Source organism: Melopsittacus undulatus, chromosome 3, assembly GCF_012275295.1.
Source record: "Melopsittacus undulatus isolate bMelUnd1 chromosome 3, bMelUnd1.mat.Z, whole genome shotgun sequence".
In the NCBI taxonomy this organism is placed as follows: domain Eukaryota; kingdom Metazoa; phylum Chordata; class Aves; order Psittaciformes; family Psittaculidae; genus Melopsittacus; species Melopsittacus undulatus.
The window spans coordinates 72815675-72834817 of NC_047529.1; the positions used below are offsets into that span (position 1 = coordinate 72815675).

Sequence of the window (19143 nt, forward strand, 5' to 3'; positions counted from 1 at the left end):
GAGTACAGATAGTTACTATGGTTCAACCTGATGCACAAGAACTCGGGACATTAGATAAGATAAACTTGGCCCAAGCAATCACATCAGCTGAGCTAGTTATATCTAGGAGACATAAACATACATATCTTTGAAGGCTTTGGGCCAGAACAGTCAGTGCCTGGCAACATCAGGTCACCTTCTGAAAGACTATCTGTGTGATAGCCCATTTCATCAAATCAGTCAGACTAATCAGAAGGCAGTAGTACTGGCTGGAGCCAGCCATTTACACATGTGTAAATGCTTACTGCAAAGTGACATCTGTAATTCATTTTTGCGTTTATTGGTTTATACTTTTTCAATGTCCCTTCCTCACAGTGGAAAATCAAACAATTCTAGAGGGTGTGTAATTTCAGTTTAAATACAGCCATAAGATTGTCTTAATAGCTCTACAGCTACAGAATTTAAGACTATGCTGCTCTGAGCTAGACCTACTGGCCACTGGAATGTCAAGCACTTCCTTCTTGTTTGATCTCTTTTTTCAGCTTCTGAAAAGAAACTAATATAGCACCTATTTGTATTTAAGATAATAAAAATGCATAGCATGTAGTTATATATTAATGATCACAATGAGAACATAAACCAGCCCTTCTTTCAATATCCACTTCTAATACATAACTGTTACTTGTCAAAAGGGTAGGCTTTTTTGACTTCAGTTTCGAGATCATCTCTTCTTAGAACATCCATCACACAGAATCACAGAATGGTTTGGGTTGGAAGAGACCTTAAAGTTCATCTAGTTCCAACCCCAAATAAGGTAAACATAATACAGTTTTATAAACACAATAAACACTATGCTCTCCCCACAAAAATGTGACATAGTACAGAACATTTTTCTCTGAAAGTAGTACAGATTAAGAAGATATGGTGCTATACATATGAACATTTGAGTTCTGCCCAATTAATTCCCAGGTCTTGAATTTCACTTCAAAAGGAGGGAAAAAAATCTGCAAAATCCCAGGAAGTCAATGGTGTGTAGTCCTCTTGATTCCCTGAGGAATTCCTAAGGATTCTCTTAACTAACACTGCTCTGTTGGAATCACTGAACAGTCAAATATCCACAAACAGAAGAAAGCTGTTTTCAAAGACAAGAAGTGTCAATGAAAAAAAATACCTCATAACAAGCCATGATGCTTTTTGCAGGAATAAGACAATCTAGCAAATCCCATCTACTTGCCTAAGCATCAGGAGAGCATCCAATGTTGGTTTTGTTCGTTGGTTTGTTCTTTTTTTTTTTAAATAAATAGAATTCAGTAGAAGTAATAAAAAATAGCTAGTATTTCTCACAGTAGGAACTGTTCTTCCCACTGACTCTCCTCTAAGTAAAATCACCTTTTTTTCCATTTCTCCTACTAGTTCTTTTGAAACATATCTGCTCTTATTTCAACTCTTCTGATGAGATTTCTCTTAAAGGTAAATCTCTGACTGCACATGCTGTTACATGTAGCAGGGGGCAAAATCCTAAATCAAGTTATTAAATCCATTCCCTTAACCCCCAACACACAGTAAATCGACATGTGCTGATGTGTTAATGAATACAGACTCAGTTTGGGTTTACTTCAAATCCCACTCACATGAATGACAGTCTTGCTACTGATTTGAAAAGGAACATAACTAAACACACCTCAAATGAACTGAAGCACAGAGACTGGTCTGCTCTTAAATACTTCCCATTTTCTTCGGAAATTTATTCTTTCTTTATATGCCCAGCAATTAACATTTACTGCAGCCATGCCACGTCCTAATAACTTGTTAAAAATCAGCATATACTATATATGGTCCTTTCATCATATTCGCATAGGAAAAAAGTTCTAACTTTGTCCAAGGACAACATCTGCCAAATGTATTAAAGAATTAAAATAAAAAAATAATTAAAGAATGAGCAAGACATAGTGCTGTATCATAAATAACGACAACTGTGGTATTTAGTGTTCACTGAAGGTTACTACATAACATTTTTACATACTTGGATACCAAATATCAAACTGCTCCCAAATCATTTGTCAGCTGGATGATGAGTATTATAATAATTCACCCTGTTTCCACAGTGAAAGAGACTAGTAGCTAAACATACTCTATGGGATCTACAGTCTTCTAGCAGTATCTATCTGGAGGCTCCAATCTTGCAGATGCCTCTGGCATGCCTCATCCAGGGTCACTCATTCTCCCGTTCCTGATGAGGGAGCACAACACCAAACTGTCTCCCAAGCTACACCTTAAACAGAAGGCAGTTAGGATGGGCTGTGGAAAACCAGTAAAAGTTATGATCTCTGATCCCTCCAAGTGTCAGAAAAGGAAACACCAATAAGAGTCTCTAGCCATAAAACATTAACCCTGCTGCTTAATCAGTAATGCCTGCAAGTCAGGTGTGAAGCAGAACTGTTCCTATCGCCTCCCCATCACCCTTCTGATGGGGCCAGCAGCTGCACTACCATCTCACACCCCAGGAAGCTCCCAGGGCTACCCATTACTCCAGCCTGGTGCGAGCAAGCAGCCTGAACTGAAGGGTGCCCACTATGTGCAGTCGTTACTGCAATTGGTTGCAAAGCACATGTATAACACATGCACATTAAACTTCCTCAGATTCAGCAAGGAGGGAATTTTTTTTTTAAATTGAATAAATGGTAATTTGGAATCTGACCTGCAGCTTTTTTCTAGTGTTGGTAAGATTCAAACTGGGAGAGATCAGGATGAAGTAAAACCTTTTGTGCTAAATCAAGCAAAGTACAGCCATGAACTGTAACCTCTATATCAACATCTCCTTGTGACTGAAACTCTTTACTAGTAATTTCTAGAATGCCTCTGCTGCTTGGTTGACCTCAAAAATCAGATAACAGCAAAAACTAAACAAGATTTCAAATATCAAAGTAACTGCCTCCCGTCAAAGTATGCTGCCTCTAAAAATGTATGGTTTTGGTATTACTGCAACATTTGGAAAAGGTCCAACTAAACAGCTATAAAACCACATACAACAGGAAATAAGCCTATGTTATCTTGCACTGCTCTGCCCTGACAGGCTCCAGGCAGCTTATCCTAGCCATGCAACATTGTATTGACTATTATTAGGAAGTACAAAAATCCAGTTGGAACAAAGAACAAAAACAGTTGGTAATGGATTTTTTTCTCCCCACTAGTTTTAGGGATACACGGTTCAGGAAAAGCAAACACAAGGCATTTCAGTTAGACAGATATAAATATAGGTACACACACACACGCACTTGTTTTGCAGCCTTTTTAATTCCCTGGTGCCAGGGATACCATTGTCCTGTTACGGCTGATGTCTGTGTGATATTAAAAAAACATGCTCTAGAACAGCAGGACTAAACCCCCGGTTTATACATATGTGAACTTCATTTTTTCATATTTGCAGCCTCACATGACCATTTGTATGACTATTTTTGGTAAGGGCGGGCATCACAGCCACATCCTCTCAATAACAGCACCTTTGTCGCACCCATTATCCAAGCATCTTGCAGTTCATGAAGAAACATGACTTTCATGAAGCAGGAATTATATCATTATACTTGATAGCTAGACATGCACCAACATTGTGAAAAATCTATTTCCAGGTAATCTGGTTGACATCATTACAAAAAATGAGGAAAAAGGAGAACAAAAAAACCCCAAACAGTTGCAGAGTTGCTAAGCCAGTTTTACTGACTTCCCTGTTCTAATCCCCAGGAAAACACTTCCTCATGAAAAGATGTTATGTGGGTGTGCTTGAAAACATCTAAGGCTCTCAAGGAACACATTCTTTTTGTGGCATACACTGAAACATTTCTAGAAGTGATAAATGACAGTTTCACAGCCACCTAGACAAATTTAATGGAAAACAACAATCCTTTCTCAAACAGATGAAGGCCAAGTTATCATACCTCTCCTTAAGCTTCAGGGACTGTCATTTAAAAACAGGACAACAGACAACATCTCTTTATTCTACTGTCCTGGTCATCTCCTGCTGTTTTCTTGCTAAGAGAGCTCTTCCCCTACCCTCCGGAGACATTATATTAGTCACACATAATTTTCCCTAGATCCCAGGCCACCAGAACAAGAATACAAAATGCAATACATTCATTTACAAGAAAGGCCTTACTGTTCTCTTTCACTTTGTGTAAAGGCCTAACTGATCATTTACCTCACTTTCGTTAGACAAACACAAGAGATTTTTGGTCTAGCACATCATGCACAGTGTTCTGTGTCTCTGAAAAGCACTTTGTGGTTAAGAGTTATACAGAAATCCTATACGGAACCCTCTTTTTAAAAAAAAAAGAAAATAAAAAGGTAATATGTAACTTAAAATTCAGCATTATGGCCAAAGCTTGCATTGGTTTTGAAGCCATCTTTAGAAACTCTATCAGCTACAGCAAATAACTATATCCTTTTCAAAAAATCATATTTCATACTGGCAGAAGTCAGCACTTAATCCATGAATTCACTGTTAATACAAAAGTAAAACACAAATGCTGTAGTTTTCATGGCAGTTTTAACACTGTGGAAAAAAAACCAAAAAACAAACCCTGAGAAATTTCTAAAATTAAATACTTCATATGCCTCTTCAAAAGGTTTATTCAAATATATGGAATTGTACAGCATACACATAGCACCTCAGGATATCAGCACACAACTAACCACAATAAAATTATATCTTGGTGTATATGGCTACCAGTAAGTCCCACAATGAAGCCAAGAACAACTCAACATGACAGATGTATATTCTGGTACGACTGGCCCTGCTGCTCCAGAAAGAGCTGCATTGAGAAAGCAGTGTTCTCAGTCATAGGTCTGCCTCCCTTGAACTTGGAGTGAAAAAGGAAGGGGGATTTGCAAGGTCAACCTCAAAAACCAAGGGGATGCCAAGGTGCAGAAACCTACAGTTTAATGACTGGCAGTCACAGACAGACTACTGGGATCTGCACTGCACTAGGACTAACAGGCTCCAGGACTCAACTTCTAGAAATAAATATACACACACATTCTCTCTTTATAAATGTATGTATTTTCATAGCTGTAGCCATGGGTTTCTAAAACAAGCATCAGTTTCCAAATAACTCTCATTTTCAATGGAGTATTTTTTAAAAACAGTGAAGAACACTGAAGGCAACAGAAAAAAAAATAAAATCAAAATGACAGATGTAAATGTGTGTGAAAAAATATGACAGACAAGTAAAAGCAGCAAGGAAAATACCACTGACAGATGGAGGCAAGGTAAGAAGTGAGCCTGGTACCTAGCAACAGAGTGATATACACAGATCTGCTGCTAGGATTTCCAGAATTCTGCATCTAACTCTAAAATACAGTAGAAAAGTATTAAATGATTCAAACAGAAAACAGAAGATAGAAAACATCAAATGGAACAAAAGTTTCTAGAAATCATACTTACATTATTCTTCTGGCAAATAATTTCCTAGAATAAAAACAAAAAAAGGAAAAAAAAATGTTGATAAACTGAACAACCACTAGGAAAGATACTGTGATCAGTATGACTTGCTAACATTACTGTTTACAGACACTTGACAGGAAAAGGCTGGTTGTTAGGTGCTTCCTAAGCCTGTCAAATCAATATAAATCAAGTATTGTCTTAGGAGAAACAAAATAACTGTGGAACCAACTACATACATACATTTATATATACACAGGAGCATACGTGCTATGTGCATAACTACATATCCCTCCCTGTATAAATTTTCCTAGAAGGATGCTGTCCAAAAGTTGACTATTAATACACATCTACTCCTATCTGAAAAGTTAAATATAGTAAGTAACATTTTGCTGCCAGCAAAAGAAACTGTGAAGAATTGTAAGAGCAGTATTTCTGTGAGGTTCTAAAATATCCTCAAACCGGTTGAAATTCGTGTTCATGCTCTAATAGGTCTGATGCAAAGAATGTATCTTCACATTTAAAGTGCAAAGTTTCAGAGGACAAGAAGTCACACCACACATAGATCGAAAGAGTCTTTCACACTAATCTGGGCAGTACAGCCCAAGTGTGAACCACTTGCAGTCAGTGACCTTGCTTTCAGAAAGACTTGTCAACTTATTCTGATCCCAGCAACTGATAACTCTGCCAGATTTATCAGACAGCTACACTACACCTCTGCCACTGGGACCACTGATTAGCTTCACCTACACCACAGCACTAAAATCAAACACAGTGTCAAACCAAGGGGCCTTGTGCTTCCCATTTGCATAAAACTGTTCTTCACCCATTGAGGGGGCACGTTTTACATACGACTACTGCTAGCTTTCAAAGCATGGGACATAAATATCTAAGTCAATCCTCCTGGCACAGGAAGGGACATCTTTCATTAGATCAGCTTGCTCAAAGCCCTGTCCAGCTCGAGCTGAATGCTCATATAGAAGAAAATTCTACCAGCAAGAGTTTACCTACATTGCTTTGTATCCCAGGTAAATCATATACTGCAGTTTTGTATATCCTACATTTTCACGATCATTTTCAGTTTTTCACCTTATATGCACACACACTCCTGCATTGCTTCTACTCTATCTGCTAGCTGTAATCAATAAAGGAAAAACATTGCCTCAGAAGATGACCTGGCATGACCATAACTACTTTTATTAAGGCAATTATTAAATAATACAGAAAGGGTCTTGCTCTCTGATTACTTTCCTGCATACTCTCAAAAGGAGAAACATCAGCCCAGCTCAAAGCTAAAGGAAACTGAAGGGAGTCTTTCAGTGGGCACTGTGCTGGTGGCAATTGGGACATGAAGTCTCCCAGCACAGAACTGGGTTTCCGCTGGTGTCTGTGGGAACCCTGCATGTGATCCATATGCAAAGTCTAGATCTTAAACTAGTAAAAAGTTGTCCCAAGTGCCTAAGGAAACCTGGTGCCTTACTCCAGGAGATCTTCAGTGGGAGCTGGGTATTTGGCTCCTTGCCCTGTACAATGAAATTCTGCTCTGCTTATACTGTAGATCACTGTACTTCCATAATTGAACTCAACTTTTGTCTCTGGCAGTTTTATTTTTAGGGCTTTTATCTGTATACTCTTTGTGTTGTAAAAAGAAAGGAAATAATTGGATTACAGCCAGTCCAGTTGGCTGAACAAATCTGGAGGGAAGAGCAGGGGGAAGAAACTGAGTTACTCAAGGCATGTCCCTCCTAATAGAGGGTCAAGCTGCAAATAATGGGAAAGAATCAAACCCAAACAGCCTGCACTAGCCAGAAGCACTGGAAGCAAACTCTTCATGAGAGGTGGCAGTGCCCAGATTGCAGTCCGACTCACCAAGCCACTTACTTAAAAAGCTTCTTTTCAGCAATGCCTAGAATGGAAATGTAATAGCATAAAACACCTCCTGATCAGAGCCAATAAATCTGAGGGAGGGGAAGTAATTGAGAAGATTGCCATCCAAGTTGTCTGCCCTCCCCTTCCCCATGGAAGTTACTCCATCTTTAGTAGAGTTGCAGGAGGAAGCAAGTATCAACTCCTTGACTGGCGACAGTTCACAGCCCCATAGATAATCTTTAACCACCATCTTGCTTTAAACCAACCTACTATACTGTGAACTGCAGCCCTGAGAACCAGGCACAAATTTTGTTTTTACTAACTCTGCTATCCTGATGGTAATCTCTAGCACAGCAATCCCGCAGGTACTTGATGTAGACAGCTGTAACTCAGCAGGACATACCAGAGAGCATCTGGGGCCCTATCTGATTTGGCACTGCTACTTTACACAGGAGCTAAAATTTAAGGATTATTTTGCTGCTATCCTACACACTACCATTCTCACCTCACTGAGAATTTATTGAGAATTGTAACAATCTACCCCAAACACCACTAATTCATATGACTGACAAAACGATGTATTTGATTTCTCATCTCAAATTTGTCAAACTTCTGTTTCTGTAAAGAGCCATTTAACACCTAGGTATTTAACTGTCTGCAATAAAGTCATCTAAATCTTTCTTTTGAGAAATATAAACTAAGTTTTTCAGCATTTCACTGTAGACATGTTTTCTAGGCCTCAGAGTATTTTTGCTATTCTTTTGTGAACCCCAAATGGCATCTGTATTTCCTATAGTAACAAAGTACCTATTTCAAGAGCTGGACCCCACTTGTGACTTGCCTCCACACACCCCTCTATCTTTTCATTCAGAGATACCTTCAGTGACTGCAGAGACTCTGCATTTGTATCACAGTAGAGGATAATGTTGTTAGCCATGCTGAAGCTCTCCCTGACTCCCAGGTGGTAGAACAAGGAAGGCTGACGGAAGGCATCACTCATCTCTACAACAGCAATATCTGCGGAAAGAAATGAAAGATGCATTTTCAGTGCCACACACTTCTGACAGTCAGATACTTCTTGACCATGTTTCTTCACACAATTAGCTTTGATAAGAAGTCCCAACTTTAAATAGGAAATAAGAGTTCTAGAGGGATTTCTCACTTCAACTGTTATGACTGAATTTTGAATAGTCAGCAGGATCTGGTTTAATTTTTCCCTCTTTTCTTTCTTCCTTCCTCCCTCCCCCTTTCTTTTCTTTAAATGAGATCTTTATTTTTTCAGGTAAAAAGGTATAAAGCATCACTAATCGTGAAAAGGCAAAATGTTCATTTGGTGCCTCGAACAACAAAATCTATTTGGTTAACCTACACATGACGATTGATGAACCTGGAGGAAGGAGGGAGGGAAGAGGAAAAAAAAAAAGAAAGAAGGAAAAAAATTATATCTCATGTGTTTTTTTTTTCACCTTCTGTGCAAGTTGTACTAAAAAAAACATCATGCAGTATACGTACATCACTGGAAACATGCTGTATAGATTCTGTATTAGGATGTTGGAAAAAAGGCAAAGGTAAGGTTCCGATATAAATTACCATACAGATCTATTTTGATTCATATATAAAGACTAGAGAGAGAGAGAGAGAGAAAAGGACAAGATACAGCAAAAGAAACGAGGGAGTGAATATATAAAGTCATACATAAGAACTTCGTTGTGGAGAGAGTTGTGTTCATAATAACTTTTAACTGCATGAATAAAATTCAACACATGCACAAATGTTTACAGAACGAGGAATTTCTCTTAAAACATGTATTTCACTTGTCCTGATTCATACTAATGTAAAACAAGAGGCAATTACAACAGCAGAAATAGTTAAGGCTTCTATTGCAACAAGCAGCATATTTCCACTGCACGTCTTGTGGGAACAAGACAACTGACTCATCTCCACCTCTCCAGCAAACATCCTTCTGACTTTTCACCTAATTCAGGGTTTTTTCATTTCTCTCAGAAAAAAAAAAAAAAAATCAGAGAAATATACTTCTGTTAAGAGCAGAACAAAGCAAAGCAGCCTGGTTTACAGCATCTCTCCCTATCTTCCCCTTCCTGCAGATGCTTTTATAACAGAAAAAGGAGATAGCAAGACAAGCTCTTCAGGCAAAAAAATTATGTGCCCTCAAGTTTCTCTACTCTAACTGATCTAATAAGAGATTCTACCTCTATCCACAACTCTTCACCTTGCTCATCAAAACTGTAATGATGATATTCAACAAAAGATAAGCTTTGTGACCATGCTCCCAACTGGAAAGGCAGAAAATGTGTCCCTTCAACTTGTTGAAAAGTAGCATCTTTGAGACACCTATTCTTCAGTAATATTTTATTCTAACTGGCTTACAGGCCTAGAAATTATTAAAAAGCTGAAGACAGGCATAGACACACACAGGGGGCTGAACACACAAAATGTGCTCTTCAAGAAACAAGATTAAAAGAGAGGAGAGCAATACGGTATTAAAAAAAAGGAATTTTCCTTCTCCCCAGAAAGCCTAATAATAAAGGTGTATTATCTATCATTTCATAATTTGTGTTCTAAGAACTTTCCCCTGTCCAATTTCACACAAATATTTGCAGTGTGGATTCCATCAAATACCTTTATTGATGTAAAAATTGCTGTGAATTGCTTAGACCATACATCCGCTGAGTTAATTCCAGGAAACAGAGCACAAAAGCCAAACAAGAAGGACAATATTGCTACCATGTTTTGTTTGGGTGAGATTAGGGATTCTATGTTTATTTTCTTTAGGAAGTTGCCATAATACAAGCTCTATTTTTAGCTACTCATACTCATGTAAAAGTCTAATCTTAAGCAATTGTAATGCTATGGTACATTTCTATTACACTGAGCAGGAGGAAAATTTGCGCAACTTGCCATGACTTAATTCTCAAATCTTCCAAGCTAACATATTCTCACTAGAGCTGCAAAACAGATTAAAAGATAAATATTACTTTAAAAGGAAAAATAAAGCAATATAGACCCTGATCAAATTCAGAATACAGAAAAAATTTGAAAAATCCTATGTGGCAAATTTCCAGGATCATGAAGGAAAGAATAGCTAAGAAAATCATTACATGTGTGCATATATATATGTGTGTGTGTGTGTATGTGTACATACATTCAACACAATCTGACTCCATGACACACCAAGAAATGTTCTTGGGTCCTGTCCTATCCCCATCACAGGAATACAAAAAAAAAAAAACCACCAACAAAAAAAACAAAACCAAAACCCCACAAACAAAAGCCTTGAGTTAGTTAAACAGAGGAGAAAAGGACCACAAAAATGAGGAAAGATTTGTAAGAAAAATTACTCTAAGATCCAGGTATAACCTCTGTTGTGATACTTGTATTTCTTATGTAACTATAGAGGGTCTCTTTTTCTTTACATGTTAAGACTTCTGTGAAATCCAGGTCTTCTGAATAATCTCATTTAATAAAGCAGTACCTTCACAACAATAGGTCCAATTTCTGTTAAGTCTTCATCCTCACTCTAGCAATTACATATTTTAAGATGAAGTTGTCATTCATGACAAAGATCAGATTTCTGAAGTCCAGGTTAGCCCTCTGGGCTGGTATCAGTTTCCAAAGGGAGCAATCCAAATCTTACCTGCAATTTCAACAAGCCACAAAAAGTATGCACACTTTTGGGGCCAGGTCTCTATCCAATTAAAAGCCTTATACCTAAAACCCATTTCTGGCATTTCTGACAGACCCATTTCTAACTACCTTCTTTCACAAGATCAAGAGAGAAAGTCCTCTTACCAAAGGAGGGATCAGTGTACGGTGCACTAGTCAGAAGTCAAATACAAAGCAGCAAATGGAAGCTCATTTAAAAAAACAATAAAAAATTGTCATGGTTTAAAACCCAACCACAGTCTCATGCACTCACTCCTCCCCTTTCTCCCCCAACTCCCAGAGAGTTAGGAAGGAGAATCAAAAGAATGTAGCCCCCACGGGTTGAGATAAGAACAGTTTAATAACTAAGGTAAAACACAAATCACTACTGTTACCACCAATAATAATAATAATAATGATAAAGGAAGTAACAAGTGAAGAGAATACAACACCTCACCACCCGCCGACCGATACCTCACCCCACCCTGCCCGACTGAGCACTGACTGGTACCTCCTCCAACCCCCCAGAGCACTAGCCCTTCCAGGTAACTCTCCATTACATCCTGGGCATGATGTGCTGTGGTATGGAATACTTTGGCTAGCCTGGGTCAGGTGTCCTGTGTCCTGTCTCTGCTTCCTCCCGGCCTCTTCTCCTCCCTGGCAGAGCATGAGACTTAGAAAGTCCTTGATCAGAGTAAACATTTGAACAGTTAACTACAAACATAGGTGCTATCAGCACCATTCCCAGGCCGAAAGTCAAAACACAGCTTCACATGTTCAAAGCTGAACCCAGGACAAAAATAAAAAAGAAGAAAGAAAAAGGGTAGTAGTAATAATTCCTATAAAGCACTTGAAACATAGTATCAAGTGCACAATAAAACAACTAAATATTCAGTTACATAAAGTATTGTTAGAAGTTTAGCAAAGCTGAGCAAGACTGATGACTCTCACTAGTTTAGAAGAGCCATGATTTAGCTAAGTCCAAAAGAACTGTTCAGTCATCAGTAAACAAACTGTCAGAATCCCATTTATCAGGCTCCCACTCCCATTTCCCCCAGATTAAATTAGTCTAACAGCCTGGTGCAATGAAAAATATGCTTTCCATTCACTGGAAAATACAATTTCACAAATGGCAAAATGCTATTTCAATAAAAATGGAAGAATTATTTCTGCAATTATAGAATAAAACCCACTTATGAAAGTATTTGCAGTTCCAATTTCAAGGAAAGTAATAATTGACCAAGCACAGGAACCAGAATACAGCCCTATCAGTACCAAAGTCCCCAGGATAAAGCACTCTGAAGTCCAGGGATTGGCAATTCACTCCAAATGCTCTTGCACATTGTTATGCTGTAGCAAGAAAAGCCTGCTCAGGCTCCAGCAGACTAACAAGCAGGATGGGTATGGAACCACACTGCAAAACAGTGAACAAGAGAGAGGAAAGCGGCAGAACTGCTTTTCTTGCAGCCCCACGGGTTGCAAGAAAGAGTAAGTTATATCCCATTGGCCTTAGGCACAAAATGAAATTTCACTTTACCTTGTAAAAGTGAACATCATTACAGATCACTGATAGTATTTAAAGAAAACAGAGACAGTATGGTCTTTACCTTTGCAGGTCATCATTGCACATTATTGCTAAAAAGCCTTATAATAAATCTTACAGCAAATTATTGTGCCTTGCTACCTTACGAAGAAAAAAGTAAGTCTGGCTATAACCTTCTCTTCTATCTCCTTAAACAACTGGCATGTCTACATGGACGTGACTGAAGCGTATCATAAGCATGAAACCAGAGCATAGCTCTGGTCTAGGTAGTAGAAGCAGCGTAAACACAGCAGCAAGCAGTTCAATAAGCTCTTGATGTCCATTTCCTAAACTACCTGAGCTCTACCTGCCTGCTGAGAGCAGCCAAGCCACCTATAACGAAGCTGCCTACCTACACGTTAGCTGGTTAACCACACACAGAGCTGCAGACACAGCAACAATCACAGAGCAGTCACACACTATTATTAGGCTAACATCTATACCAACACTATCTGGAAACACATCATCGCACACATAAGGTAATAGAATTGTCTGTTAGACTGGGAATTGGGGTTTTAACCTTGGGAAACCATGTTCACATGACGGAACTGAAGGCAGTTGCCTTGATTCTTCTTGTCTGAGAGCATGGGAAAAGGACACATCTCTGAAGCTTGGCATGTATGGTAGCTGTGTTACTGACAGCTCTTACCTGTAGTATATATCCACTTATCTCTTTCAAAGTTATTTTTGCAAAGACTGAGAACTTCACATATAAAATCTCTAAAATCTCTACTAATTAACCTTTCTTAAGAGTAAAAATTCAAGACTGTACATGATAACATGGTCAAGAAGAGTAAATGTTCATTAATGGGTATAAAGCCCTTTGCTCTTGGCTATTAGCAATATCTTTAGTCACCAAGAAAGCAATAAATGAAATGCAGCAGTCAAAGTTCATCTCTTACTCATTGTTTAAAATATAACAGGGCAGAGAAGAATATTTTAAAAAACGTTCTGAAATATCATAATCATCCACCATACTTTTTGATACTACCTGCTTACTACAGTGCTGCCAGGAAAAATAACGAATACAAACAGAACAGCTATAGAAAAAAATGAATGTTTATGTTTGCTATTATCTTCTGATGAACTGGCATTAAACACATGGTCATTCCCTTACATGTATCTTCCCACAGTTCACAAAGGCAAAAGGAAAGCTGAAAACTGCGACTTCTGAGACAGACCAATATTTCGGGTTCTTTTCCACTTGAGAGTTAAAAGACACTTTTCTGAGGGAGATACAGGGAAAAAAAAGGCTTGCAACAAAACTTCTTTCAACGCAAGTCTGCACTGTAAGAGTTTTCCACACTGCTGTAACAGCTCTCCATTGAGCATCAGAATGGTTTTGGCTAGCCATGATGACATTTACTATTGGGCAAGCTTTCAGAAATGAGCAAACAACATCCTTACCAACTTCTTCATGATTCTCTATATGCTTGGCATGCATATCTTCCTCTTCCTGCTTTGGAAATCCCAGCATCACATCAGTACAGCTTGGTATTTCTGGTTCAACCATGCAAACCACAATGTCACTGACTTGTCAGCGCCACTGGAATCAGACATTTCCTGTCAAGAGAGTCCTGTACATCTTCAAGACCGGAAACAATTGATAGGAGCCACTAGGGTCAGAACACCTACACACAATGGAATGGCTGACCTCCCAGGAAAGCCGTCCAGCTGAGCCAGTCTGTTGGGAGAGGCTAGCCAGAAAAAGAACTTTTAAAAAGTGCCTGAGGCTTGGATACAGGGGAGGAAAAGCTGCTAATGACTGTTCAGGCAAGTTAAGTATGCCATATACCAGAGGAAAAGCACAGTGTTCGTAGAAACTCCAACTGATGTGCAAAGAATAGTCAAGGGCACTAAGACAAGAGATACGTGCTAGTTCTTACCCAGAGTAAAGCACTATGGCTCAGGAAAAATCAACATGCTAGCTTTAAATACAACAGTACCATAATGCCCTCAAGCTGGTACTACACTCACTGCTCCCTGAATAGCTAAACTGAGCTGAACTGCTCTTGAATTTCAAAATGAAGTTCTGCACCTTGATTCACAGGTATGATACCACTTCAGATAAACTCTTCAAACAGCTAACAGTTACTGTTAAGGGTGGTCCTGATCCTCCCCCACATGCTTGTATCTGACCTAGCATGGTTCATACCCAATGAGACAACTGAACAAGTCTATCTGTAGGCTTGGAGGGGTGGGGTGAGTTTGCAGGATCACCTGCCTCCTGGATCAGTTAGAACATCTCGCTTTCCACCCCCATGATCATTAGGTCCTATACAAAGAAGGCACCAGACCTCACAATATCTGCAGGGATTCAATTGAATACCTTCCTACTTCTGCTCGAGGCAGCTGTTGTTCCAGTGAATAAAGAAATTTTATCCCCCATAGGCAATGATGCAACATCCACTTGTTCAGGAACCCCAGATGTATGACCACCATAGAAGGAAGAGTTCTTTGAAGCACAATACAGAAAAAACACAACCCTCATTACAGATACAAATCAAGCATATACACCCATACTGAGACTTTGTACATGATTCAATTTAGATCTCTGGGAATTTGCTTAATAAAAATAAATTGGTTAATAATTTAAAAAGAAACCTTACCTCTTTTAAAAACATTGATAGTTGCTTATTTCTGCTGATAGATAAGGTAAGAAAGAACTACTTAAGCTGAAGGATGACACTGTGGCATAGTAGCAAATGCAAGCTGCCTCTTTTGGTTTTTAAACCAAAAATCACAAGAAAGTTCATAACCCACAAATCATGATGTTCTGGAGCACCACCCCAAACTTTTATCTGATCAGTGGCATTTGCTCTGCTGTTACAGAGGAGCATTGCAAAACTTCCATTCCCTCCCACCATACATTGATCTGCTGCTTAGAAAAACCTGTGTGAATCAGTTTCTGCCAACTTTTGTGGCTAATTGGCTCAGATCATTCCCATAAAAGTAAGTGCAAGACTTCACCAAGCAGAACCATTCAGGCAAGGAGGAGAGGGAAAAAAAACCCACAAACAATTACTTGGGTTTTGGTTTGTTTTTTTTTTACAACAGTATCCTAGACTGAGAGCCTCTAAGTGAAGCCCTGGCCTTGTTGATTGCAATATACTTCAAGGCTGTGAAGGGAAAAGAACCTCTTGCTGCTGTAATCCAAGGCTGATGGGAACAAAGAGGGTACTTAACTGAAACAAAGCAGCATAAACTGGCAACTAACTGATAACACGAAGGAAGTTCATACAGGTGTTAGAAAAGGAATGAGAAGAAGGGAAAAATGTAGATGACAGACAGAGGGAAGCATGTAGGAACTAACACATCAAACTGCATGGTGAAATTTAAACGACTATATCATAGAATCATAGAATCATAGAATAGTTAGGATTGGAAAGGACCTCAAGATCATCTAGTTCCAACCCCCTGCCATGGGCAGGGACACCTCACACTAAACCATATCACCCAAGGCTTCATCCAATCTGAACTCCAGGCTGAACAGCTCCAACTTTCTCAGCCTGTCTTCATATGGGAGGTGCTCCAGTCCCCTGATCATCCTCGTGGCCTTCCTCTGGACTTCTTCCAATAGTTCCATGTCCTTTTTACATTGAGGACACCAGAACTGAACACAATACTCCAAGTGAGGTCTCACAAGAGCAGAGTAGAGGGACAGGATCTCCTCCTTTGACCTGCTGGTCATGCTCCTCTTGATGCAGCCCAGGATATGGTTGGCTTTCTGGGCTGTGAGTGCACACTGCAGCTGGCTCATGTTCATTTTCTCATTGACCAACACCCCCAAGTCCTTCTCCACAGGACTACCATGAATTTCCTTTTTGCCCAACCTGTAGCTGTGCCTGGGATTGCTCTGACCCAGGTATAGGACCTTGCACTTGGCATGGTTAAACTTCATGAGGTTGGCATCAGCCCGCCTCACAAGCGTGTCAAGGTCCCTCAGGATGGCATTCCTTCCCTCCAGTGTATCAACTGGACCACACAGCTTGGTGCCATCAGCAGACTTGCTGAGGGGGCACTCAATTCCATTGTCCATGTCACCGACAAAGATATTAAACAAGACCGGTCCCAACACCGATCCCTGAGGGACACCACTTGTTACTGGTCTCCAGCCAGACACTGAACCGTTGACCACAACTCTTTGAGTGCGACCATCCAGCCAGTTCTTTATCCACCGAGTGGTCCACCTATCAAATTGATGACACTCCAATTTAGAGACAAGGATGTCATGTGGGACAGTGTCGAATGCTTTGCACAAGTCCAGGTAGATGACGTCAACTGCTCCACCCCTGTCCATCACTTTTGTAGCCCCGTCACAGAAGGCCACCAAATCCATTCGCAGGTCCTGAAGGAGCTGGCGAATGAAGTTGCAAAGCCACTGGCCATCATATTTGAAAAATCATGGCAGACAGGTGAAGTTCCCAACAACTGGAAAAAGGGAAATATAACCCCCATTTTCAAGAAGGGGAAAATGGATGACCCGGGGAATTACAGGCCAGTCAGTCTCACCTCTGTGCCTGGCAAAATCTGGGAGCAGATTCTCTTGGAAGGCATGCTAGGGCACATGAAAAACAACAAGGTGCTTGGTGACAGCCAGCATGGCTTTACTAGGGGAAAATCCTGCAAATCAATGATCTGAAGACAACTGTAACAATATGGAAAGGATTTCTGCTGAAGGAAATAAAAATTAAAAATAAACTAAAAAAAAAGAAAGCTTGAGATTCAAAAAATCCACTCTCTTTTGGCCGAAGATAAAGGACTGTGGTGTTATCACATGATACCAACCCCCAACAATTGAAAGAATCCCACTCTCAGCTTGATGCATGTGGGAGGAACTCAGAATTAGACAAGAATAAAAGATGACAAGCAAACGAAGAACCATTTATTTAAAAATAACCTCAATATGTTCAGGCTCACTGTATCTCTATCAATCCCAATGAAAGAGGCTCCCTCGTGCCAAGAACACCAAACACTATACATCATCCGAACTCTAAACTTTGCATCAGAAAAAAACCTCAGTGCTCAAAGAGGTAACTAATGAGGCTGAAGACTTGAGCATATTACAGGGCTAGTAAGTATTAGGACCTGTACCAAATATTAATGTGTTCTTAAACAATTTACAAACACAGTAGCAGAGAGAGTCAAGAAAACAAGGCAAACTGTAGCAATTTTGTCCAGAGGAACTACACGACTGCTTCCCCCCCCCACCCTCATGGAAGACCAAAGCACTCCTCTGGCCTGCAAAAGGACTTAAGCAGGCAAAAAAAACCCAAACAAATAAGAGATGTGATGGTATCTGCATGATTATTTTGGTTTATGTTTTCAAGTTATGTGCCTTTAAGACATGAGATGAAGGAGTGATTATTCATTCTCTGGAGAATTTACTGAGACTACTCAAGAAGAAAGTACATGTGAGACCACAGGTGTGCCAACAGATGAGCTCAGAGAAGAAAGAAGAGTCCTATGAAAAGTAAACAGCCAGGTCTCAGAGGTGATGGAAACGTTTCTTATAATCTAAAGAAACTGCAAAGAGTTTCCTACAGCTCCAAAAGGCACAGAGTTCATTAAAACCAAGGCAGAAAACAACAATCCATCTCAAGGACAAGATGGGCAAGAGGAAAAGTGACCAAAAGTTTATTCCATTCTGTTTATTTCTGCCTTAGTGACCTGAAATTTTCTTCACCTAAGAAGTATTCTGGTTTTTATTCTAATGAAATCTGACTATCTTAATTTATAACATGTTTATACATTGGCTTGTTCAAGCAGCTCACTTTGACAAGAATGTCTAAGTAGATCCACCTCTAAGTTTCAAAAACCAAGCCTATGTTTCATCACAGTAGCTAGAGGGATCAGATCAAAGCTCTGTTTAGCTCAGTATCTCCTCTCTGTCAGAGGCCAGCTATCAATATTGCAGAGATTGTGAGAATAGGCCAAATAAAGACTGACCTTTCTCAGTCAGCAATAGCGACATTGTCAGAAAACTCTTGAACTACCTAGAAAGCTGAATATCAACTAATTTAGCACTTATATTGGTTGAATGATTAGAGCTGCTTTTCCTCGTGTGTGCTACCTTGCATACACTATCACTGAACTTCAGCTGTTCTTTACCTGCCTATTTGCCTGGTACCAAAAGACCACCTGCAATCCTCTACAGCCTATTGTTTATAGTTTTGACTGGCCTGCACATCACAAACATTGCCATCATGCTGTTCATTGCTCATAGAGCAATCCTTTCACCAGCACATTCTCTATTGACAGCCTTGCTTCACTGCAAAATTGATCTTCTGTTCCATTCCTTTAAGAACCCATTCATCTGAAGGGAGCTAACATGTCACATCCAGTCATTTTGTCTCTTAAAGAGCCTCTGATAAGTTGTCCTGCCAAAAACTTTTTGACTTCCCAATACACTTTCTTGAATGGATCACCCTTAAGTATAGGCTCACAAAAAAATGTGATTTTCTTCCACAATAAAAACCATAACAACTCTTCCCTACTGCCAGACTTTATCCATGTGTCTATGCAATGTATTCATTACATTTTCAGTCTATTTTTCCTACTGGTATTTCCTCTACTGCCAACAACAACTAAGTCGTCGGAAGTCACAAACCATAAT

General features: G+C 39.5%; 1 protein-coding gene across 1 annotated transcript in view; it reads right to left on the bottom strand.

Moving 5' to 3' along the window:
• The window catches only part of MAP3K5 (mitogen-activated protein kinase kinase kinase 5), a 102805-nt gene that overhangs the window by 64077 nt on the left and 19585 nt on the right, over nucleotides 1-19143 (bottom strand). The window contains exons 2-3 of the mRNA XM_031054051.2: nucleotides 8160-8299; nucleotides 5417-5440 (exon numbers count right to left, since the gene is read on the bottom strand). Of these exons, the coding sequence (XP_030909911.2) occupies nucleotides 5417-5440; nucleotides 8160-8299 (164 nt within the window). The remainder of the gene's footprint in view (nucleotides 1-5416; nucleotides 5441-8159; nucleotides 8300-19143) is intronic.